At 42.1% G+C, this 26,511-nt stretch overlaps 1 protein-coding gene across 1 annotated transcript in view; it reads right to left on the bottom strand.

The window, feature by feature from the left end:
* Positions 1 to 26,255, bottom strand: part of ttc27 (tetratricopeptide repeat domain 27) — a 175,542-nt gene extending 149,287 nt beyond the window's left edge. The window contains exons 1-4 of the mRNA XM_052011316.1: positions 25,834 to 26,255; positions 10,867 to 11,041; positions 9,512 to 9,641; positions 1,082 to 1,222 (exon numbers count right to left, since the gene is read on the bottom strand). Of these exons, the coding sequence (XP_051867276.1) occupies positions 1,082 to 1,222; positions 9,512 to 9,641; positions 10,867 to 11,041; positions 25,834 to 26,020 (633 nt within the window). The 5' untranslated portion in view covers positions 26,021 to 26,255. The remainder of the gene's footprint in view (positions 1 to 1,081; positions 1,223 to 9,511; positions 9,642 to 10,866; positions 11,042 to 25,833) is intronic.
* Between the last annotated feature and the right edge of the window lie 256 nt (positions 26,256 to 26,511).

Genomic DNA, 26,511 nt, shown 5'->3' with positions numbered 1-26,511 from the left:
TCTCAGATAAGCTGGACACAGGCAATAAATCCAGCTTCATTACTGTTTTCCAAATCCCAAATATTTCTGGTGACGTGACTCATCACTGTCACAGAATGCCATTTGCTGTTGCCCACCAAGCTTTACGCGGTTCTTTTGCCCTAATTTCAGTGTCTATTTAGCCTCGCTCCAATCAGCCCTCAAGCCTTCTCCAAGCTCATATCATCCATGTGACTCAGCTCCAGCTCACTATTTCATTCATACTAAAGAGATCATCTAATTTCCTTTCCTGCCTCATGTTATCTGAGAGTACAAACATTTGTTTCTCAATTACTGTCTGCATTCCTTTAAAACCAACATTATTGATCTCTTTCCCAAAGAATCCTCCACTGTTCTGTCCTGCAAATTATTGCCCTGACTTCCAATCTCTCTTTTCTCTCCAAAGTCTGCAATATTGTCAATTCCAGTGTCAATACCCATCCATCCTGCAGCTTTATGTTGGAATTTCCCCAGTCAAATTTTCACCTTTCAATGCACTGAATCAGCCATAATCAAACTGAGTAACGTTTCTCTCTGTTATCTACTCTGTTGCCTCCTCCTCTTTATCCTAAAGTGTCCACCTTTCCTGAGTGTCAAATTATATGTCAATGAACACTGGTTGAGAGTTTCTCTATATGATATAAATGGAAGTTGCTGCAGTGACATATAATACTGTAAGCTAGCATTCCCTGAGAACCAGGTCAAATTTAGTCAGATTAATGTTTGGCTGGTCCTGACCAGTCCATAACAAAAGTTGGCAATGATTCAGAGCATTCTTATTTATTACATTCATTTCTGTTGAATTCATCCTGAAACCACACAGATAAAATGAGAGTTCAAACCCAGGTAATCAGTGCCTCTGCAAATAGTACTGTAGTGAACTATGACTTACCAAATGTCTCAAAGTCCCAGTTTTTTGAAAATTCATATAGAGAAAAAAAATCACATTAAAGACAAAACACCAAAACTGTTGGAACTGGACCAGCATTATAAACCTGAACTAAAGTGTAATGGACTAAACAAGCTTGTTATTTGTGTGAATCAAAGACTGATGTACCCTTACCTGGAAAAGATCCAGTTTACCCCTGCAGTTCACCAGGATTGTCCTGGCCAATGTCAGTAGGATGGGGTTGGAAAGGAGGTTGTAAATTGTTTCCCCGTCCAAAACCAAACTATTCAATAAAGTGACTTGTAAGTTTTTAGGCTGAAATGAAACAACAAAAAAAATGTATTAGTCATGATTACCCTCCCTTCCTGAAAATTGTGGGTGTCCATTAACCATTGCTCAGCTGGGAGTTCCTTCTCAACTCTATACCTGAACTATTCAATCAGCCTGAACAACGCAGAAATATAACTAGTTTTTCCAGCTTCCCACTGAACTTGTAGCTGTATGAAGAATAACCCATTGAGAAAAGATAGAACCACCATGCATTTCAGAATGTCACAGAATGACTAATCAATGTGCAAACACGTCAGTCAGGGGAAAACATCATCCCCATCACAGTAAATCCCCATTCAATTGTATCTGGATCGACCAATTCAGATCACCTTTCCCTCAATGTCAACAAAAGAGCTGGTCGTTGACTTCAGGAAAGGGGGCGGTGTACATGCACCTGTCTACATCAATGGTGCTGAGGTCGAGAGGGTTGAGAGCTTCAAGTTCCTGGGAGTGAACATCACCTGTCCTGGTCAAATCACATAGATGCCATGGCCAAGAAAGCTCACCAGCGCCTCTACTTCCTCAGGAGGCTAAAGAAATTTGGTTTGTCCCCTTTGACTCTCACCAACTTTTACCAATGCACCATAGAAAGCATCCTATCTGGATGTATCACGGCTTGGTACGGCAACTGCTCTGCCCAGGACCGCAAGAAGCTGCAGAGAGTGTGGACACAGCCCAGCGCATCACAGACACCAGCCTCCCCTCCTTGGACTCTGTCTTTACCTCTCGTTGTCTTGGTGTAGCAGCCAGCATAATCAAAGACCTCACCCACCCAGGACATTCTCTCTTCTCTCCTCTTCCATCGGGTAGAAGATACAGGAACTTGAGGGCACGTACCACCAGACTTAAGGACAGCTTCTACCCCACTGTGATAAGACTATTGAACGGTTCCCTTATATAATGAGACGGACTATGACCTCACGATCTACCTTGTTATGACCTCGCACCTTATTGCACTGCACTTTCTCTGTAGCTGTGACACTTTACTCTGTAGCTGTGACACTTTACTCTGTACTGTTATTGTTTTTACCTGTACTACATCAATGCACTCTGTACTGACTCAAGGTAACTGCACTCTGTAACGAATTGACCTGTACGATCGGTTTGTAAGACAAGCTTTTCACTGTACCTCGGTACAAGTGACAATAATAAACAAATACCAATACCACCTTATTTGGGACATACAAATAGGCCTCACTTGTCTTTAATCAGTCAGAGAGCAGCCATTCTAGTGCATGTTTTGGACACTGGATATGGGTAAATTAAGCCTACTTATGACATTTGCTTTCATCAAATAACAATCCTATACTTACCCGCAAATAGCGATTGTTTGAGAACAGTGCCATGCACCAACAAATCGGAAACAACTTCAACTAGGTGAAACAATAATTTTCAAACAGTTTATTCAGAATGTTGTAAAGACAGTTAATCCCATGTTTTTATTAATGCATTCAATTTTGGAGCTTTGGCAAGATGCTATTGCTGTGGAATAAAATCAGTTTATATTGCAGCCTGTACATCATTTACTTTGGTCACGTTTTATGCTAATTAAGGCATAAAATCTTATTAAAAAATGAGGCAGTTATTCACTTAGTCATTACAATCAATACCAAGGACTGCCAGAGTTTGAATGCTTGATGAAGATAACATTTTTTTTCTGCTCTTCAAGCAAACCCAAATTGTTGTAAGACTTAGCATATGGGGACAAGCTGATAATGAATCATGTTGGGAGACCAACGAGATCCATCACAAGACTATACAATATGACCCGGGGTTCCCCAAATGGTGAGCATACAATTGATTTGCATCCGAGGAGCAAGTCCCCAATATCTCCCAACTTCATATACCCTGCCTGCATCAGCGTCAAATGCTTATTCTGTAGCCTCCCTGATGTCACTGATAGGAAACATATCAGGAAAGCTGTACATGCAACTTTGGCTTTCAAACACTATTTTAATAGATTACTTGCATAATTCCTCTCTCTCAACATACACATTTCCTATGCCATTTTATGCACATTTCCTCTTTGGCAGTTCCTGCAGACCAAGACAACTTGCTTCCACTCCAGTTTATTCCAACATAGCTGAAGAGTCCAAGACAAAAACCACGGACTCTGCTGTAGATGGGGCGATTTAGTGCTGGAAAAGCAGGCAGATGGGTTGTTTGGGAAGTTGTGTGCTTCTTCCACAATTGTGCACGTTGCTGCATATTCCTATCATACAGATTCATAGTGTTCATTGCTCCTTCTTCCTTTTGAGTCGTCTTGGGCCATGGATTTCCATGAAATGAAGAGGATATTATATTTTTTTCAAGGAGACTTTAACAATGCCCTCAAACCATTTTCTCTGTCCTTCTGGAAATCTTTTGCTGTGAGGGAATTTAAAGGCAACTTCTTGTTTCAGTAGTCTGGCGTCAGCTATGTGGACAATATGGCTCATCCACTGGAGTATGATCATTTATCCAGTCAATAGATTTGGAGGATTGTGTGGAGACAGCATTGGTAGTACTCCTCTAGTGCCTGTTGTTGGTTTGTCCATGTCTCAGAAGCAAAAGGAGGGTGGAATCTTTGCTACGCAGTGGACCACGAGCTTGGTATTGTGTTTGAGTTCTTGGTCTTCCAAAACTCTTTTCCTCATACGAACAAAGGCTATGTAAGTGCATTGAAGATGATGGTAAATTTCAATATAAATGTCTGCTTTGCTGAGAAGTGGTTCCCAGGAAAGTCTTTCCAGCATTTCATCATTGATCATGGTTGTCAAGGTATGGTGCTACAGACTGTTTCCAGGAGGCACACACAAGACACTGGAGGAACTCAGTGGATCAGGCAGCATCCATGGAGGGAAATGGACAGTCAACATATCGAGTCGAGAGTACAGCTGGTAACATTCAGCACCTCTGTGAAAGAGTACACCAAACATTTCCAGTTACTAATTTTAGTCCCAGAAAAACATGAAACCTGGATTTAAATTTCTCCAAAATTTAAGTGGCTGAGCAGAAATGCAGTGCCTAGGAGTTGGCTACACAGACCAGGAAGATTCATATCCAATCCTAATCTGTTTGTGTGGAGTGATCTCAGGAGGCTTGCGAGGCCTACAAATGGTTCCAATATCACCAAGCTTGGGGAGGAGGTTAGAAACCTGCTGGGATTTCTATTTCTAGTTCATTGTCAATAGAGCTCTCTTAAAGCATGTGTGTACATGGGGCTTGGTGAGGACAGACATAAACAAAATGTGACATTTTGAGTCTGCTAACATTCACCCATATTTCTTAAGTTTTCAATGGATACAATAACTCATGGAACTGCACTTAAATTTATAATGTATAAACAATTATAAATTAAACATAAAGCATGGTGCAACACAAAGCCTTGAAAATCTTCTGCTGAGAACAGTGCATTTTAATGTTGCATTAAATATTTGGGTCACATACTTGCTCAATCTTTTGCAATTCTACTTAATACTGGTCATACTGCAAGAAGTGATTTTTAATGAATTAATTTGCATTTATATTTCATAGTCCTGGAATTTTGCCAAGTATGTTTGCCATTTTAAAGTTACATTCTGAGTAAGTTTTTTATGCATCAGTTTGCAGCCTCCAGCAAAAAAACTGTTGTATTCAGATGTAATCCTGTCTGTTCCTACTTATCGCAGAGTGTGGATGGAGCAAGTTTAAAACTTAGCAAAATATTTAATCTTTTATTCTTCTGCAATGTTGAGTACTACAGAGACACCAACAATTCACAAAAATGGCCCCCTCCCATTCTCTCAAGTGCAGTCAGCAATGTTCTTTAAATGCAGACATTGCAAGTAATATTTATAACTTATAAAGAACGTGAAAAAAATGAGCACTGTGTTGAAACCATAGAGATAATGGTTGCAGCTGTGTAGTGACTGACTGGGCAGAAAATAACCTAATCTTGTAATCTCTTCTCACCTTTTATCAAAATACACCATGTTAGAAATGTAATGGACCTAATAGTTTGTGTATCTTTTAGCAGGGCAGAATCTATAGACCAAGTATTTTGTTCACTCTTAACAAAAAATAATTAGAAAAAGTTTTATAAATCACATGCAATAAGAAGCTTCTTATTACGAACAAAGATGTGCTAATTGGTTGCACCTAGTAATGAATGTTTATAACTGACTTCCAGAGTGCTCTTCTTTCATTCTCATGGTTGTTGCAAGTGGAGAGAAACAATTTTATATTACATTCCTGTGGTTAAGCTAGATAATATTGCTGGGAGTAGCAAAAAGGTTTGCTGTAATGTCTGTGACACATCAGGCATTGCTTGCTGCAGATCTAATGTCTGCTCTAGGTGATCAGTCACAAGCTGTACAATTGTGAATTTTCACTTGTGTATCAAATATTCACATCTGCAGTACTTTATGCAGTTCCATTTAAGGTTCCCATGAATTTCTGAGGCCAAGGTTCTTCTATGCTAGGTCTTTCATAAGCTATTAGTATGCTATACTTCTGAATGCCTTTCAGCTTTCTTAGCTTCACCTGGAGAAAGGTCAAAAAGGGTGGCATGATCCAGAGGTGTCAAGGAAACATCACTGACATCCTGCTGGATGGGAAGATGCATGTCTTCTGTTTAGTGGACTCAGCTGAAGAGAAATAAATTGAGTCAGCTGGGTACTACGTGTTTGATGAAGATTCCCAGTAAGGCACTGTTCAGTTCGACATTGACAAGACAGGTATGGATTCTTCTGGTCCATACCAGCGCAGAGTACTGGGGCTATGGAGTCAGTAAGAGTCACTGTTGATGTCCAAGGACCTAGCTTGACATAGCCAATTTCTGGACCAGGTCAGTACATGTTCATCTTGGCAGCTTCTCCTTCAGGTTACATGGAAGGTTAGTGGATGGTCCAGCATCAAGGCAAGTTCATGTCACAATATCATCACAATAAGTCACTTTCAAGGTCCTCTTGTTCTGTAGAGATATGGCTTAAGCTTCCATTTCCAGAAATAGTCTTCCATGCTGCTGCGCTGTCTGTTCAAGTTGGACTCTATTATTGATGACTACTGCTTGTGATGACAAAGCCAGGCCATTCATACAGCTCTGGGAGGTGATTGAGGCTATTCTGTGGAGTGCCTTTAAAACCAATTTTGCATGGACATTTGTTAAGGAAATCAAATGAGGGATCTAGAGTTTTCTGTTCAAGAATTTTTCATAAATGCTATTTTCATTCCTTTCACTCTGTTCTGAAATATTCACATAAAAACATTACCAACTTTTCTTGGTGGAAGGAGATAGAGGGCAGTAATAGAGGGATGTTTTTCAGATTACAGGCCTATGAACAGTGGTGGGTCTGCTGTTGTTTGTCATACATATTAACAATTTGGATGAGGATGTGGTTGGCAGGATTTACGAATGACACCAACATTGGTGGTGTGGTGCACATTGAAGAAGGTTGTCTGAGGCTACAACAGGAGCAAGATCAACTGGGAAAGTGAGTAAAGGAATGGTGATGGAATTTAACTCGGACAAGTGCAAAGCGATGCATTTTAGGAAGTTAAATGAGGGCCAGACATACACAGTAAATGACAGGTCCCTGGGGAATGTCTTAGAACACCTAGGGGTACAAGTACATAGTTCCCTTAAAGTAGCGACACAGGTAGACAAAGCAATGAAGAAGGCATTTGGAACATTTGCCTTCATTGGACAGGGCACTGAGCACAAGAGCTGGATGTTGTGTTACAGCTATAGAAGACATTGCTGAGACCACACCTGGAATATTGTGAGCAGTTCTGGTCACCATACTACAGGAAGGATGTGATTAAGCTAGAGAGAGTGCAGAACAGATTCATAAGGATGTTACCTGTCATGGAGGTCTTGAGTATTAAGGAGAGACTGGATGGGTTGGAACAATTGTTCCTGAAGAAAAGGAGGCTAAGGGGTGACCTTATAGAGGTTTATAAAAATTATACTGCCAGAGGAAGCAGTAGAGGCAGGTACACTTACAACATCTTAAAAACTTTCGGACGGGTACATGGATAGGAAATGTTTAGAGGGAAATGGGCCAAATGTAGGCGTGGGATCAGCTCAGAAGACACTTTGGTCAGCATGGACGAATTGGGCCGAAGGGCCTATTTCCATGCTGTATAACTCGGATTCTACGATACAATTTTCACCCTGAATGAAGGACAAATAGATTAGCCATTTCAAGTTTTTCTTCCTCTTTAATACTTTTGGGGAAAAATAAAACCACAAAAACTTCAAACAGGTATAAAGTAAGCACCCTTATTCAATAAATGAAAGTTTGGCGCAAACTATAAGGCATACAAGCAAAAGTAAAAGTAATGTTTTTCTAAATACAATTTGATATCAGGAGGGAGTGTTAACATATGAAGGGTTCAGTGATTTTCTCCTTGGCCAAAATCAGTTTTCTTTCACATGTATCTAAGCTCCGTTTCACTATTTGAAAATTATCTTCAAGTAATCTTCAAAGGGAATTAAATACAAGTTTGGTGTAAATGAGAAGTTAGTCTCCAGAGTAGGGAGGAGTTCTAAATGTAAGGTGAAGAGAACTTCAGCTTCAGAGAAGAGTGAACATCAATTTACTGTGTCTTCAATTCCCCCAGATACAACAAATGGTTGTGATAGGTCATCAATCCAAAACATTAACTTTTTTCCTCTCTCCACGGATGCTGCCTCATCTGTCGAGTATCCCCAGCCTTTTCTGTTTTTATACCAACTAACTCACTCTAGACAATCTGATGAGAAAGATATTCCAAATTTAATTAACAAATACAAATTGATCCAAAATGATCAGTTCATAGTCACAGAGTTATACAGCATGGAACCAGGCTTGCGTCCAACTCATCCATGCCAACTAAGTTGCCTAACTGAGCTAGTCCCATTTCCCTGCATTTGGCCAATATCCCTCTAAACCTTTCTCATCCACGTACCTGTCCAAATGTCTTCTAAATGCTGTAATTGTCCTGCATCTATCACTTCCTCTGGCAGCTCTATCCATATACCCACCATCCTGTGTCTGGAAAAACTCGCCCTTCGTGTCCTCTTTAAATTTTTCCCTTCTCACCTTAAATCTATGCCTTCTGGTTTTAGACTCCACCACCCTGGGGAAAAAGACTGTGATCATTCACCTTAACTATGCTCTCATGACTTTATATACCTCTATAAGGAAACCCCTCAGCCTTCTATGCTCCAGGGAAGAAAGCCCCAGCCTATCCAGTTTCTCCTTATAACTCAAGCCCTTCAGTCCCAGCAAAATCCTTGTGAACCTTTTCTTCACCCTTTCCAGCTTAATAACATCTTTCCTATAGCTAGGCAACCAGAGCTGCGCACATTACTCCAACTGTGGTCTCATATAAACCTCTATAATGTCTTTTACAGCTGTAACATGACATCCCAACTCTTGTACTCAATGCCCTGACCAATGAAGGCAAGTGTGCCAAGCGCCTTCTTCACCACTGTCTACCTGTGTTGCCACTTTCAGGGAACAATGTACGTGTACCCCTGGATCTCTCTGTTCTACGACATTTTCCAGAGCCTTGCCCTTTATGGTGCATGTCTTACCCTGGTTTAAATTATCAAAATGCAATACTTCGTACTTGTCCAAGTAAAAATTTCATCTGCCATTCCATGACCATCTTTCACAGTTGATCTAGATCCTGTTGTAATCTTAGATAACCTTCTTCACTGTCCACTATACCACCAATTTTGAGGTCATCCACGAACTTACTAAGCATGCCAACTACATTCTCATTAAAATAGATGACAAACAACTGTAGACCCAGCACTAATCCCTGCAGCACACCACTGATCACAGGCCTCCATTCTGAAAATAACCCTCCACTACCACCCTCTGACTCCTTCCACCAAGCCAATTTTGTATCCAACTGGCAAGCTCACCCTGGATCCCATGTGATCCAACCTTGCAAAGAGCCTACCAAATGAGACCTTGTCAAAAGTCTGTGTAGACGATATCTACTGCCCTGCCCTCATTAATCCTCCTGGTCACCTCTTCAAAATTCCCAATCAAATTCGAGAGACATGACTTCCCATGCACAAAGCCATGCTGATTATCCCTAATCAGTTCTTGCCTTTCCAAATGCAGTCCAAATAAATCATTCTCTTCAACGTAAGTATATGTTTTCACATCTTCCTGATCGACAGTTATAGCTTTTTACAGGCCACAATGCAAGACTTTGGCGGTAATTAAGAAGAGTATAACTAATATCAATTCTAACGGTAAATGTAAATGGGCAAACAACAGCCATTGCAGATTTGTGCACATGCCCGCTTACCACAGCAAAGTTCCCTTTCATTAATGCAGGTAAAATATCCTCTGGCTGAATCTGAACAGGAGGTCCGGTCCAGTTACTCTGCACAAACAGCTGCAAGCTGCCAACGCCCAGCAAGAACACCACCAGTTGTCTGCAATGAAAGAAAGAAAGTGGGTTAAACATGTATCATTCCAACTTTTGGATCTTTCCATCAAGATGTTTGGATGTTTTAAATGTTCAATCTCAAATTATGGAAGTGCAACTTTCAATCATTTACCAGAATTCCGTGAGAAGAAATCAACCTCAGTGGCTACTTTTTTTTATTACATTAGAACATGTACCAGATAAGCCAAAAGAATGAATACATTTTAACTTTCCAATCATCCTTTCACTTGTGAATAGTTTGGAACAGTGCATTTGGCGCCAAGAGGTTCAGACCAACTAACTCACTCTATTGATGTAGACAGCAAGAAAGGGGACAATCACATAAATTACTTGGTGCTAAATTTGAACTCTCTGCTCCACATCCAGAGTGGCGGCGTGCTGTCTAATACATATGAAAATCTTAATTGTACATAGAGTGCTTTGGTCGTTTCTGACAATGTCATATGAGTTGGATTAAGAAGCGATGACTACTTAGCTGGGAAAATCCTATTGGCAGAGATAGCACAAATGACAGAGTGCAGCAATACTTTGATACAAGAAAGGTCACACACACTCCAACAAATTTTCTCCGGACTTCAAAAATATGGAATTCCTGTGTCTGTCTACCACTTGAAGGCCCAGTGGAGCTGGACTACTCAATTAAAAAAAACGGTGTTTGTTGGCTATGGTTTCTCTATCCCTGTGAAGCTGTTTCTTTTCCTTTGAGGTGGACAATGATGCAACTTCCTCACTGACTTGTGGGAATCCCTGACCCATGACTGCTCAAAATGGAGCATATTGGAGTAGCATAGAGAACCTTAAGTCCATTTGACAGACCCACATAGTACCCCAGAGCAAGTGGAGCGCACCACTTCCCAAAACACCAACCCACCCATCAAGCATCTCCTGCTCCACCGGTGGCAGAGTCAGTTACGCTGGCCTCATCAACTCCCTAAAAACACCACAGAACTGGAATTGAAGGAAGTTATTCTCATTCCTGGGTGACTGCTTTCTCTGTTACATTAGGAGAAAGGCATTCCAAAATGTTTTTTTACATTATGTAGTTTGAGTAAGAAATGCAGGGAAGGGAAAGTTTAAGGGACTAACTTGATACCTTTACCAAAGATCAGGCAAAAGCAGAATGTGCCAAAAGGGATTCTTCTAGTCGCATCATATTATGTTTATGGAAAAATTGATATGAAAAAAGTTGAAAAATGTAATTTTAAACTCACCTTTCAACTTTATCTTCTGATGGACCATTGAGATATGCCAGGATCTGATTTTCCAAATAAATGTCAATAATTTCTTCATCAGTGATTTGAGTAGAGAAAATTTCCTGAATCTTTGGATTCAACAGAATCCCTTCAAAGTTCCCCTCGAACAATTGCTGCAGCAAGAAGTTGCTATCTGCAAATGGAACAACAACCGTCACTACTCAAGGCCATACAGGCAGACAGCTCAGTAATCGGGATGCAACAAGGTGCATCCATTTTATTTGTATGGATTGGGATGTTAATTTACAACTTTCTTCACTATTTTTCACACCCTCTCTAGCCCTGGCCCAGATTGAGATACGTCATTTACTGAAGCAAACACCCTGCTCAGATGAGCCAAGAGGGCAAGAGCTATCAAGTACTGAAGGAGTACTGAAGCTGAGCCTAATCTTAACTTCTTCAACACACACACTAAGGCACTTCCCTTTATCCATGGGCAGGTGGAAAAGTGGATGCAGTTGTCACTGGACAATGATTAGGACAGAAACCCACACTACGCTTCATTCCCTTTTGGTCCTTGGATCAGAGGGAAACATCATCAGTGCTGTCCACATCACAGGTGGCAGTGAAACACCATAGATTAGAACCTCAAATGAGTCTGCCATATCAACACCATCACTACAAGAGGAGAAGTGATGTGCAATTAATGGCTCACCACCTTTTCCCTTGAAATTGCTCTACGAACATGATGAAATAACTCACCACCTGTCTGAAGGGGATAAGTTGCAACAAAAGGTCAATACCATCTAAGGGAGACCAGCCTACTTAAGAAGCACGCCTGCCACTGGATCTGATATGCACTCCTCCACCTAACTATGGAATCTACCGTCAATGGGATGTACCACAACGTGACACCAAACCTATTTTGTAGGCACACCCAGCCTCATAACTGTTCTACTAAGAACATGGGAACATTCACACTTCCAAGTCAAACACAAGCCTAATTGACAGAATAATAATATTGGAACAGGATTAGCCCATTTACCCTCGAGTCTGTTCTCCCATTTCATGAGAGCATTGTTGATTTGTGAACAAACACAGCAGACCCACCTTTTCCCCAAATCCCATATTACCTTTGGTTAAACAAAAGCCTATCAACCTCTGTTTCAAAACGAAAACCATCAACTGGCAAGAGGTCCAAATTTCTACCATCTTTTCCATGTACAACTGCTCCCTAGCTTCACTCCTAAATGCTTAGTTCAAATTTTTAGGGCATGACCCTCATCCTAAACTGCCCAACCACTTCCTCTCCATATACTCGATCAATTTCCCTGAACGCTTCTATCTAATCATCCCTCAGCTTGTTAACTTCAAGGGAATGCATCTTTAGTTTGTGTAGAAATTCCCTATTTCTTCATCACCAGGCCAATATCCTACAGTTCCTTTCATAATGCTTTCTCTGAAGCATCAACACAAGAACTGCAGCAAGTGGTCTATCACAACCTTGAAACACCTTGAAATGTACAATGGATAATAAATATAATCATAACTGCATTGCTCACAGAGCAAAAAGATTCTCCTGCCATACAAGTATAATTTCACAAGATCACAAGATCACAAGATAAGGGAGCAGAAGCAGGCCATTCGGCCCATCGAGTCTGCTCCAAGGAAAAGGGAAAAAGAAATGGGGTGGGAAAAAAAGAGAGAAAAAAAAACTATTCTAATCCCATTTGCCAGCCTTATCCCCATATCCCTTGATACCCTGACTATTTAGATATCTGTCTATCTCCTCCTTGAATACCCCCACTGATCTGGCCTCCACTGCTGTGCGTGGCAAGGAGTTCCACAATTTCACCACCCTCTGGGTAAAGAAACTTCTCCTCATCTCTGTCTTGAAACTGTACCCTCTAATTCTAAGATTGTGCCCTCTGGTCCTGGACACGCCCACCAAGGGAAACAGCCTAGCCACATCTACTCTATCCTTACCTGTCAACATTTTAAATGTCGCTACGAGGTCCCCTCTCATCCTTCTGTACTCCAGCGAGTACAGTCCAAGAGCCGACAAACGCTCATCATACTTAAGCCCTTTCATTCCTGGAATCATTCTCGTAAATCTCCTCTGAACCCTCTCCAACGTCAGCACATCCTTCCTAAGATGCGGGGCCCAAAACTGCGCACAGTATTCCAAATGAGGCCTCACTAGCGCCCCGTAGAGCCTCATCAACACTTCCTTACTTTTATACACTATACCTCTCGAGATGAATGCCAACATAGCATTCGCTTTCTTAACCACCGATCCAACCTGGTGGTTAACTTTTAAGGTATCTTGTACGAGTACCCCCAAGTCCCTTTGTACTACCGCACTATCAATCTTCTCTCCTTCTAGATAATAATCTACCCGCTTATTTCTACTTCCAAAGTGTACAACTGCACATTTCTCAACATTGAATCTCATCTGCCATTTCCTTGCCCATTCTCCTAAACTGTCTAGGTCCCTCTGCACTCTTTCTATTTCCTCTATGCTCCCTACTCCTCCACTTATCTTGGTGTCATCCGCAAACTTAGCCACACAACCATTTATTCCATCATCCAAATCATTGATGTACAAGGTAAAAAGGAGAGGCCCCAACACCGACCCTTGCGGCACACCACTAGTAACCGGTAACCAACCAGAACGAGATCCTTTTATTTCCACCCTTTGCTTCCTGCCAACCAGCCAATTCTCCACCCATTTTGCTACCCTGCCCATAATTCCATGACCTCTCATCTTATTAATCAGTCTCTTGTGAGGCACCTTATCGAAGGCCTTTTGAAAGTCTAAATACACAACATCTACCGCCTCTCCCTTATCCACCCTACCTGTGATTTCTTCAAAAAACTCCAATAGGTTGGTCAGACAGGACCTCCCCTTCACAAAACCATGTTGACTAGGTCCTATCTTGCCTTGCGCCTCTAGGTATTCGGTAACCTCCTCCTTGAGGATAGACTCCAATAATTTTCCCACCACTGACGTCAGACTAATAGGTCTGTAATTGCCTTTGTGCTGCCTCCCACCTTTCTTATACAACGGAACTACATTCGCTACCCTCCAGTCCTCCGGAACCATGCCAGAATCTATCGATTCCTGAAAAATAATCGCCAACGCCTCCGCTATCTCCACAGCCACCTCCTTCAGAACCCGAGATTTAACCTGAGATCTTCCTGCTTTGCATGTTTAAGTAACACATTGTTATTACCAAGCAAGAGACAAACGGATCTTACGTGAATAGAGCTTTTTAAGTTCTTCTGTTGAACTATGATAAATCATTGTAACACATCATAAAATGTAGCATAAATATTCAAACATAATCTAGTTAAATTATGCCTCAACAAGTCCCATGGTACTTTCACCCATGAAGGTAGCCAATTTACACAAAGCAATGTCTCCAGACAAATGACTAACCAGGTAAATCTGTTTCTGTTGGTAATGACTGCAATGCAGAACTCCCTCAGAGTCACGCTATTATACACATGAAGCACTCAATTCCAATTAATCCATCATAACAAAGCAAAAGTATAAAATTAAAGGAGACAGGTGCGAGGATCCATACCTGAAGAGGCAAAGAGAGACATTTCTAACATGTAATTATTCCTGCCACAGCCAATTCATGTTTGTACTTGATAATGGAACATTACTGGCTTATACTCCATAATAACCTAGGAATTCCCTCAATAATGCAATTGCTATACATTGTACTTTGTCTGCCTTAAAACAGTACTAATGTACAAAGAGATATTAAAAATAATAGCACATTGCTCTGGTATTAAAAATAACAGCATATTGTTGTATTTTGCAACTAAAACAAAATCTTCTCCATATAAAAGAATCATTACTCCACTGCAATCTGCAGTGTTTCCAATCCTGATGCAATTAATTAAGCTCGTTTTAACTGGGAGCCTGATAATGACAGGCACAAAGTTTAATATTCATCAACTGCACGTCATAGATCTTACTTTTAATGCAGAACTTGTTGCTTTTGAGAAATCGAATGGTTTTACTTTAAATGCCATAAATGAGTAGTACTTCTTATTTAAGACCTAACTAAACAATTCACATTACATCCATGATCACACACATCATTAAAGTTTTTTTTTAATTCAGCCTTTCATCTTTTTCTATCATTGCCAAAATTTTCAATTCGGAAACGGCAGGTAGAAATTACACAGTGAAATATCAGCAATGAGGGAAACCAAAAGAATCATAAACCCCCCACTGTTCTATTTTAACTGATTTAACACCACCATTATAATAATGGGCAGGTGGACTTTATACAAACACACTGAAAACCTGTTACTAATAATGCCCTGTGGGATTTCAACCAATGTGGGACACCCAAATGCTGAGGCACTTCCTCCTTCATTTGCCAATTCTAGACCTGTCATGCCTCCCTCACATCCAGTGAAGGTCACTTTTTTGGTGGGAAGTGCGTCATTACTGTGTCTCAGAGTAAATCTATATTCCCAACTCCACACATTTTAGGCCATTTTGCAATCTGTCATTTTATCTTTAAATTGAAAAAAAATTACCATCTTATCTGGTTCATCCTTGAAAATTCAACAGCCTACATTTTTCAATGGATCCTTAAGGCGTAAAATACAACAAGCAAGCAATTCAGCTGATACATAAGTAAAATTTGCTTTAGGTTGGACTCATTGCATTCCATAAATGACTACAGTCATATCCTTTTTTTCATGTATTAGATTTTAAGGACTTAAGGCGGAGGGGATGCTGAGGGAATGGAGTATTCCTTCCATTTGTAGACAGTCAATGTTCATCAGCTGCAGATAGAAAGGGCCTTCTATTCCATACCATAACTTTTCATGGTTCAACCTTCGAACAGCACACAACTGCTTTAATATATGACAACAATTTTTCAATTTCCCACTGCCAACCTATATTTGAATGAAGTTTTTTTAATTCACAGCCAATCCACTGTTAGCCTTCTGCTGCAAATATCCGATAAGAATGGTCTTCAAACTACCAGTTCCAAAAGATCTATTAATCACATACCTGTATGTGAATATACCTGTGAATGTTCTCAGGGAAGAGAATTCCAAATATTTACAAACATTGTTTTTAAACATGTGCATTGAAAAGAATGTGTATGAAATGAAAACAATTATTCAGACCATTTCTCCGATCGTGGACTCCACTCTAAACTAAAAATGGAATCTAGAACTACTCCTAGAAACTGTCCAAAATTAGAAAACCAGCATTGAATCAGAGGCGCATGGGGAAACCTGTCCCAGTTTTGTTCAAGGTCTTGAGAAAACAACATTCTAACGCACATGATCAAGATCCATGGTCTTTGTGTAACCAGTCATGGATACAACACCCAGTGGGTTCAAAGTTGGACAAGCAGCACAATGTGGCTGCATGTCATGAATTACACAAGTTTGAAATATTTATTTCTTTCAAAGATCATAAAATTATTGTCCTATCCAGAAATCCACTCACTTGTTTGAAAAGTGAAATGGATTACTTGTCTTAGTTATTTAAAATTATTTAAGATAGCAAGTCTCTTTGATGAAATACATCTGAAACAAATCCATATGTCCTCTCACCAGCAACGCTCATGACATGCTGGTTTGATATTACAATCCTGCCTTCTATAGCAGGACACGCTATATTTTCCAAAAATCCAAGTGGCCATCTTATTAAGTAAATCCCTGGATAACTGTATATGATTTCTAAGTGCATCAGAACTGGGCAGCAATGATGGTGTTCATGGATTTGTCTTTAAACCTTTGGGGAAAAAGCTCTGTCGAAATAGCTGATATTCCTTTGGGCATATACAAGTCGAAGTATATCAAAATACTGCATCATTACAAGTGATTGCTTAACTGGGCTGAGTTAGCAATGGGCTCCGTGATATTACTATGTTATTAGAAATTTCTGCTTAAGTTACACAGTCCTCAGTTACACCTTTCCTTCTGCAAATTATCTACCATTAAACAAATTCAGTGACTGTTGTTGAGTGTTCTGTAATATACAGATTTGAATTTATCTATGAATAAATTGTAATTTTGAAATAAAAAAATACATTCAGTTAACAATTTTAGCCTCCACAAAGCAGTCACATTTGACATTTCCTGGCTTTGAGCAGGATTGAGGTTTCAGGGTCTCTTTATCACTAAATAGACTCCAAACACAAAGGCACGACTGATTTCAGCCTCAAGTATTTTCCTGCCTGTTCCCCATAACACTTGATTCCGCTGAGTCCAAAAATTTGCTTATCTCAACCTTGAATATATTCGTCAATTCAACCTCCCCGGCTCTCTGATGTGGAATATTCAGAAGATTCACAACCCTCAGACATGGAATTCCAGCTTTCTGTCTCAAGCTATTCAGAACCCTTACCCCTTGGTTCTAGAGCAACACACACAAAATGCTGAAGGAACTCGGCAGGGCAGGCAACATCTATGGAGGGAAATGAACAGCCTACATTTTGGGTCAAGACCCTTCATCAGGACTGGAAAGGAAGAGAACTGAAGCCAGAATAAAAAGGTTAGGGGGAGAAGCACAAGCTGGCAGGTGATAGGTGAGTTCAGGTGAGTAGGGAGGGTAGGTGGGTGGGGGAGGGAAGATGGAAGGGAATAATGTGAGAAGCTGAGAGGTGATAGGTGGAAGAGGCAAAGGGCTGAAGAAGTAAGAGTCCGATAGGAGAGGACAGTAGACCGTGAAATAAAGGGAAGGAGGTGGGGAACCAAAGGGGGTGATGGGCAGGTTGCGAGGGCGGGGGAGGGGAAAGAGAAGGGTGAGTGAGCCACAGCTTCACAGCCTTCTTCCTTTCCAGTCCTGATGAACGGTCTCTACCTGAAACGTTGACAGTTTATTTCCCTCCATAGATGCTGCCTGACCTGCTGAGTCCCTCCAGCACTGTGTGTGTTGCTCTGGAATTCCAGCATCTGCAGAGTCTCATGTCTCCCCTTGGTTTTACATTCTTCATAAGGTGAAACATCCTTTTCGTATATATTAAATCTAGAAGAGTAAAACAGGAAAATGCAAGGGCTTCATACTGAAAGGAATATAGTCAACCTAAGGAAATAGACATTAACAAGCCCTAGTCATAACACTTGTTGAATCCAGCACCACATGTCTGAAAGTACTTTATTTGCTGTAATGCACTTGGGACAACCCAAGGTTTAAAATGAAAGATATTTTTCTTCATCTGTCTGAGCTTTCCAGTTCACTGGTAATCAGCAGTTATATCAACCAAGTAACTAAATAGCCAGACTTGCACTGTCAGCTCATTTCACACAGCCACTACTCAACCACCGACAAAACGATGGGACACATTCATTTATTTCACATCTCAAGTGCAGGAAGAGAACAGATGCACATGTGAACCCAGATTACAGTAAAAATAGAGATAACAGCTCTCATTTGTTCAATGAAAACTGTAAGAGTATTTTGCATGGTAGCCAGGTAATGATGTTCGGCAGTGATGTTTCCTGTGAATAGGCTTTCAAGTCTAACATTCACTTATATATTTCAAGTAAATATATTGAGATTCTCATTTGCAAGCTGGAAACAAAGGGTTTCTTACAATTGCACGGCTACTTTCTCTCCCATCTCTTAATCATTTCGATTTTCATTAAGCAAAGTCGATCAGATTCTCCAGAACTAGGTGCAACACTTCTTCAGGACTCCTGACTGACTATGTCTTCCTGTCAAAAACACAGCAGAACCACAGCTAGATTATTGAGCAGGGGAATCTTTATTCCGATAAACTGTCCAACATATGAAAACCGGCACTGAATTGACACTGCGTAGGACACCTGTGCCAGCTTTGTTCAAGACCTAGAGGGAACAATATTCTACTGTGCATGCCATGCAATGTAACCTGCACATTAGGATCGAGAACAATGGTCCCTGTAAGAGTAATCCTACAGGCAATGCCTGGTAAGTCCAAAGGAGTACAAAAAGCACAACCTTGACTCAGTGTTATGAGGGCAACTCTTAAAGCAACAATTCCCAACAAGAATCAACATTTGAAATTGCAGGGCTACATTGGGAGATATACAATGTCTTGCTTGCACATTAAGTTATCATTCACTTTCAGTAATTGAATTTCAGGTTTAAAAAAAACACATTGCAAATATAGCATAGCTGCTCCATGGAATCTCCTCCTGCGTTATGTGGGAAATCGGGGACACTTTCAGCATTGCGCAGTTGGATGGATTTGCCGGAGAGCAACAACGATGCTGATCAAGCATAGCAAGTTTAAGGAGGTGGTTGCACTGCCAGTGATGGCTGCACAAGTAGAAAAGGAATAGGTGACCACCAGGTGGCGTCGCAGACGTTGGCAGGTAATGCAGGACTAAATACCTCTCAGGTATATCACACTGGAAATTGTTGGGTGGGGGGAATGGCCTCCAAGGGAAAAGGAGCAACAGCACCATGGTTTGGCACATCAAGGGTGGTTCTGCTGCACAGGAGGGGAGGAAAAAGACTGTGAGAGATATAGAGATTGGGGATTCAATTTGGCTATGAAAGATTAAAGGATTGACATAGGATGGGCAAAGACAAGCACTTAAAGAGCACATTGATGAGTTACAACAATTGTTCATTCCTGTCCGATGCAAACATAAAATGGAAAATGTGGCTCAATCGTGGCTTACAAAATTAGGGATGGCATTAGATCCATGGAGGAGAAAGACAAAATGGGCTGAAGAACGAGCAAACCAGAAAACTGAGAGCAGTTTAGAATTCAGCAAAGTAAATGATTAAGTGGAAAAGAGAGGGTGACATTAATAGAGAACATAAAAACCGAACTACAAGAGCTTTAATGTGAAGAGAAAAAGACTTGTGAAAACAAATACAGGTCTATTTTCGCCAGAATCAAGGGAATTTATAATGAGAAACAAAAATGGCAGACCAAATAAGCACATATTTTGTTTCTTGTTTTCACAAAGAAGACACGTAACTTCCCAGAAGTTGGGGAGCATAGTGTCCAGCAAGGCAGGAAATGAATGAAATTAGTATTAGTAGGAGAATGGTGTTGAAGGCCAATAATTTCCCAGGGCCTGATAATCTACATCCCAGAGTACTTAAGTGGTCCTAGAAAGAACAAATACCTTGCTGTCATTTTCTAAAGTTATATACACTCTAGAACACCTCTAACAGATGTTAAGATAGCTAATTTAAACCAGGAAGTACAAAGAAAAGAGGGAATTACAAACCATGTAGCCTGATGTCAATAGTGGGAAAAATGTTGGAGTCCATTACAAAAGACGCTTGAAAAACAATGACAGGATTGGACAAAGTCTACATGGATTTACAAAAAGGAAATCATGCCGGACAAATTTACTGGAATCTTTTTGAGGATGTAACAAGCAGAATAGATAAGGAAAAATCTGTGGATATTTGGACTTTAAAGAGGCTTTCAATAATGTCCCACATAAAAGATTAATGTGCAAAATTACAGCACATGGGACTAGGTGCTGGCAAGAACTAAGAATTGGTTGGCAGACAAAAAACAAAGAATAGAAATTTTCCAAATCTTTTTCCAGGCAGTGACTAGTGGGGTACCCCAGCTATTCGTGACGTACATTAATAATTTAGAAGAGGGAATTAAATGTAATATCTCTACACAAATTTAATGTCTCTACAACACAAAGCTTGATGGGAGTGTGAGCTGTGAGGAGGATGAAGAGAGACCCCAGTATGATTTGGACAAGTTGAGTGAATGGGCAAATGCACGGTAGACACAGAACAATGTGGATAAATGTGAGGTTATCCACTTTTGGGGACAAAACAGGAAGGCAGACTATTACCTGAATAGTGACAGATGGCAAAAGGGTAGATGAAATAAGACCTGGCTGCCCTTGCTTACCAGTTGCTTAAAATAAGCATGCAGGTGCTGCTGGTGATTAAGAAGGGAAATGTATAAAGTCATACAGCACTACAGCAGGTCCTTCAGCCCACCATGTCTAGGTCAACCATCAATTGCTTATCTGTAGTAATCCCATTTACCAGCACTTGGTTCATAGCCTTCTATGCCTTAGTTATTTATTGTTGGAAAGTACCCGTCTCCACCACCCACTCAGGCAGTGCCTTCCAGATTCCAACCACCCTCTGGGTGAGAAAGTTCTTCCTTGGATCCCCCCTAAACTTCTTGCACCTTACACTAAGCCCTCTAGTTTTAGATACATCGGCTATGGGAAAAAGTTTCCTAATATCTACCCTATCTGTGCTCCTCAAAATTTGCTATTTTGGCCTTCATAGCTTAAGGAGTGGAGTGGAGGGGCAGGGATGTCTTCCTGCAATTATACAGAGCCTTGGTGAGACCAAACCTTGAACAGTGTGTTCTGTTCTGGTGTCCTTGTCTGAGAAAAGATGTTCTTGCTACAGAGGGAGTTCAGCAATGGTTCACCAGACTGACTCCTGAGATGGCAGGTCTGACGTTATAGAGATCGGATTGATTTGGTTTATATACATTAGAGTTTAGAAGAATGAGAGGGGTTTTCATGAAAACCTACAAAATTCTAACAGGTCAATAGAGATGCAGGAAGGATGCTTCTGAAAGCAGGAATTGGTTTATTATTGTCACATGTACCGAGGTACAGTGAAAAACTTGTCTTGCATACTGTTCATACAGATCAATTCATTACACAGTGCATCGAGGTAGTACAAGGTAAAACAATAACAGAATGCAGAATAAACTGTAACAGCTACACAGAAAGTGCAGTGCAGGTAGACAATGCAAGTGCAAGGTCTTAACGGGGTAGATCGTGAGGTCAAGAGTCCATCTTATTGTACTATGGAACCATTTAATAGTCTTATAACAGCGGAACAGAGCTATCCTTGAGCCTGGTGGTACATGTTTTCAGGCTTTTGTATCTTCTGCCCGATGGGAGAGGGAAGAAGAGAGAATGTCCGGAGTGGGTGGGGTCTTTGATTATGCCGGCTGCTTTACCAAGGCAGTGAGGAGAGTCCATGGAGGGGAGTCCATGGAGGGGAGGCTGGTTTCCTTGATGTGCTGAGCTGTGTCCACAACCCTCTGCAGTTTCTTGCAGTCATGGGCAGAGCAGTTGCCATACCAAGCTGTGATGCAGCCGGATAGGATGCTTTCTATGGTGCATCAATAAAAATTGGTGAGGGTTGATGGGGACACAGCAAATTTCTTTCACCTCCTGTGGAAGTAGAGGCTCTGGTGAGCTTTCTTGGCTGTGACATCTAAGTGGTTGGACCAGGACAGGCTATTGATGACGTTGATTCCTAGGAACTTGAAGCTCTCAACCCTCTCGACCTCAGCACCGTTGATGTAGACATGGGTATGTGCACAGCACCACCCAGGACCAGGGATCATGGTTGAAGAAAAGTGTAAGCCATGTGGGACTGAGATGAGAACAGAGTGGTGAACCCATGTAATTCTCCACCACAGAAAGCAGTTGAAAGCAAATCATTAAATATATTCAAGAAGGACTTAGATATAGTTCTTTGGACTAAAAGGATTAAGGAATTTGGGGAGAACTGGGTACTAAATTTCATTAATCAGCTATGATCACATTCAATGGCAGAGCAGACTTGAAGGGACAAACAATCTACTCCAGCTCTAACTTCTGTTACTATACAGATATTATGCTTCATGTCAGAATTTCTATCTCACCATCTTTGTAAAAGAACTAACTCGAGTCCTCCTATTCTGATGAATGATAGCCTACCACCATTCAATGAAGGCCAGTGGACTGAGCTCACCCAATGAAATGCCCAAAATGTATGGATCATCAGCTGACACCACCCAAACAACTGTTGACTAGTCATTGCTGGGTATAAATTAGGCTACTTAATATTGTCCAGATTTCAAAAATAAACCATTGGCTTTACTTTGGGCCATCATATGAAGATGAAGTGCATGTTTTTTTAAATTATATTTTACTACGGAGCATTTCACATTGCTCGATGAACGAAATGTTAAACTGTAGCCACACTTGCCAGTTCAGATAGCTGTAACAAACCAGAAACCTCCTGAGGTTGAACACAAGTTCAATGCTTTTGTAATTCATGTATCTATAAAGTTCAGGATCCCATAAGTTTTCTTAAACTACATTCTGAAACTGACCTACTGTCTTCAAAAAAACGAATGTATGTACATACAAACCCAGGTGCCTATTCCATCAACCCCATAGAAAGCATCCTATATAGATGTATCACGGATTGGTACGGCAACTGCTCTGCCCAGGACCGCAAGAAGCTGCAGAGAGTTGTGGACACAGCCCAGCGCATCACAGACACCAGCCTCCCCTCCTTGGACTCCGTCTTTACCTCTCATTGTCTTGGTGAAGCAGCCAGCATAATCAAAGACCCCACCCACCCAGGACACTCTCTCTTCTCTCCTCTTCCATCGGGTAGAAGATGCAGGAGCCTGAAGACACGTACCACCAGACTTAAGGACAGCTTCTACCCCACTGTGATAAGACTATTGAACGGTTCCCTTATACAATGAGATGGACTATGACCTCACAATCTACCTTGTTATGACCTCGCACCTTATTGCACTGCACTTTCTCTGTAGCTGTGGCACTTTATTCTGTACTGTTATTGTTTTTACCTGTACTACATCAATGCACTCTGTACTAACTCAATGTAAGTGCACTGTGTAATGAATTGACCGGTATGATCTGTTTGTAAGACAAGCTTTTCACTGTACCTCGGTATAAGTGACAATAATAAACCAATACCAATACCCTTCTGAACTGTACTCTTTACATTTTATTGGGCTTCCTTATTCTTCCCACTGAAATGCTACAGCTTATACTTTTGCTGTGATAAATTTCTTCTGCCAGAGTAGTTCAACCACAACTGCCATAGTGTCCAGTTCCAGGCATTAGACTTTATGAAGGCCACACAGAGGGTGCGGTAGTGATTTAGCAGAATGGTACCAGGCTGTGGGTTTTCAGTTCAGTAGACAGAATGCAGCAGTTTAGAGTGGAAGTGGTTAAGATGATTTAATTGGTTTAAGGTAATCAAGTCCTTGCTTGATAGAAAAATATTTGCAAGACAAAGAAGCCAGGGAATAATACCAACTGGATTGACATTACAAAAAGCCTGCAAAGGTTTGATGGATTGTAGCATCCTTCCACTATAAACTAATGCAAAACAGCAACTTGCATTTACAGCACGTCTTCAACAGAGAAAATATCGCAGGGTTCTTTGGCTGCCTAGATAACACTCATTTTCAAATCATATCCATTAACTAACCTCGCTGCATCCCATGGACATGATAAAAAGCATCAAACAGATCCTTTCTTCCTTCCATCAGTACTTCAGAGTACAATGGTAGTGCAGCAATTAACAGAGACCTAATAATCCAGAGACCTGAACTGGACATCCAGTTAATAATCTGGAATGTGGGGAAAACATCCAATTATCTAACTAAAATCCATCAGTGAACCTTCCTTGGGCCACCCATCTTGAGCTGCTTCATCAATGACCTTCCTGTCATGAGATCAGAAGTGGAGATGTTTTCCCCTCCACTCAAATCCCAAAGCACTACTGCAATAAGGTATTTTCAGTCACTGTTAAAAACACAGGAATCAATTTACATACAAAAACTGGCACAAACAGTAACTTGACAATGACCAGTTAATCTATTATAATAATGTAGATTGAAGGATAAATACTGATCAGAAGACTTCTGTCACCGAATTTAATCATTATTCATCTCTATTATCCGTGAGAATGTGGTAGTGAGCTTTCATTTTGAACCATTGCAGTCCTTCTGGTGAAAGTCCTCCCACAGAGCTGTTGGGGAAGGGTTCCAGAAATATAGGCCCCAGTGCGATGAAGGAACGTCAATGTACAGGGAGGTGTATGCCTTGAAAGTGTAGCTGAAGATGGTGGCCGTGTGATTGCTACTCTTGTCCTCCTTGGTAGATTCATATCAGTTAATTGTCATATAAACCATGGTGCAGTGGTGCAGCAACACTGGGAAGGGGATGTGAAAGAGGCATCATAGGTTTGGGAAGTTCTATTGCAGTGGCCTACATGAGTAACTGCAATGCTTTTTGTATCTTGTACACACTGCAGTCAATATACACCAGTAATGGAAGGAATAAATATTTAGCATGGCGGATAGGGTGCCAATCAATTGGGCTGCTTTTGCAGTCAAATTTCTTGCAAGTTGTCTTAGCTGCACTCATCCAGAGAAATGGAGACTCTTCCATCACATCCTCACTTGCACCTTGTAGATGGTTTTGATGTGTCGAGTGAAGGATTTCGAACAAGGAACATCCAGTATCTGAGCTGCTCCTGCAGCCAACATATTTATGTGAATGGTCCAGTTGAGTTTCTGGTCAATGGTGACACACCATTGATGCTGATGTCCAATCTGATGAGTGAGGGTGTGGAGGGTGTCTATATTGATGTATACATAAGGTGGAAGGGTTTAAGAAATTGGGGTGATGTGCTGGAGAGACTAATAGGGGCATTGGAAGGAGGGATTGTCTGCTCGACTGCTCACACACATTACATTTAGCATCTACATACTGGGGCCACTGGAGGAGCACAAACTGAGTTGAAACCTTCCTGACCAAGCGCACGCCAGCCCTGCCACTGCACCCCCTCCCCACATCCCGCATCAACCCCACCCCATAGGCCACCCTTGTCCCCCCACCCCACACCCCCTGCCCACAGCCGCTGCACCACCCCACCACACGGGCCCGGGTCCAGCCCCTGTCCCCCCACCCTCACCGCACGGGCCAGGCCCCTGTCCCCCTGCCCCCACCCCACGGGCCAGGCCCCTGTCACCCCCACTCCACGGGCCACTGGTCCCCACTCCACGGGCCACTGGTCCCCACCCCCGGCCCCCCCCCACCCTGCACACCCCAGGTCCCCCTTCCCTGCACCCCCGGATCCCCACCCCCTGGGTTCTCCCACCCCAAGGGCCCCGGGTCCCCCCTCCCTGCACCCCCATCACCAGGCGGCCGCCCCGACACTACCTGCTCCTCGCTCCTGTTTACAGCGCCCGGCCTCAGCCTCCCTCTGGAAGCCCCGCAGCACCGACAGTTCCAGCTCCAGCAAGCCGTCCATGGCGGCACAGGCTCCGCCCTCCGACTCCGAGCACCGGCCGTCTCCTGGAGCGGCTCCATGTGCTTCCTCCCGGCGACCTGACAACACGGCGGCCATGACAGCGGTGCAGGGCAGGCTGGGTAGGAGCGGAGTGATTGACAGCGGAGGCAGTGAGAGCTGCAAGAGAGCGGTGCTGGCGGAGGCAGTGAGAGCTGCAAGAGAGGGGTGCTGGCGGAGGCAGTGAGAGCTGCAAGAGAGGGGTGCTGGCGGAGGCAGTGAGAGCTGCAAGAGAGGGGTGCTGGCGGAGGCAGTGAGAGCTGCAAGAGAGGGGTGCTGGCGGAGGCAGTGAGAGCTGTAAGGGAGCGGTGCTGGCTGAGGCAGTGAGAGCAAGGGCGGTGCAAGAGAGGGTGCTGGTTGAGGCAGTGAGAGCAAGGGCGGTGCAAGAGAGGGGTGCTGGCTGAGGCAGTGAGAGCTGGAGTGGTGCTGGTTGAGGCAGTGAGAGCTGGAGCGGTGCTGGCTGAGAGTGAGAGCTGGGGCACTGCAAGAGAGGGGTGCTGGCTGAGGCAGTGAGAGTAGAGGTGATGCAAACAGTAACAATGTGATAGAGA

Source organism: Pristis pectinata, chromosome 3 (genome assembly GCF_009764475.1).
Source record: "Pristis pectinata isolate sPriPec2 chromosome 3, sPriPec2.1.pri, whole genome shotgun sequence".
Lineage (NCBI taxonomy): Eukaryota > Metazoa > Chordata > Chondrichthyes > Rhinopristiformes > Pristidae > Pristis > Pristis pectinata.
Note: the sequence above shows the minus strand (reverse complement) of the source record. Positions and strands in the feature narration are given on the sequence as shown.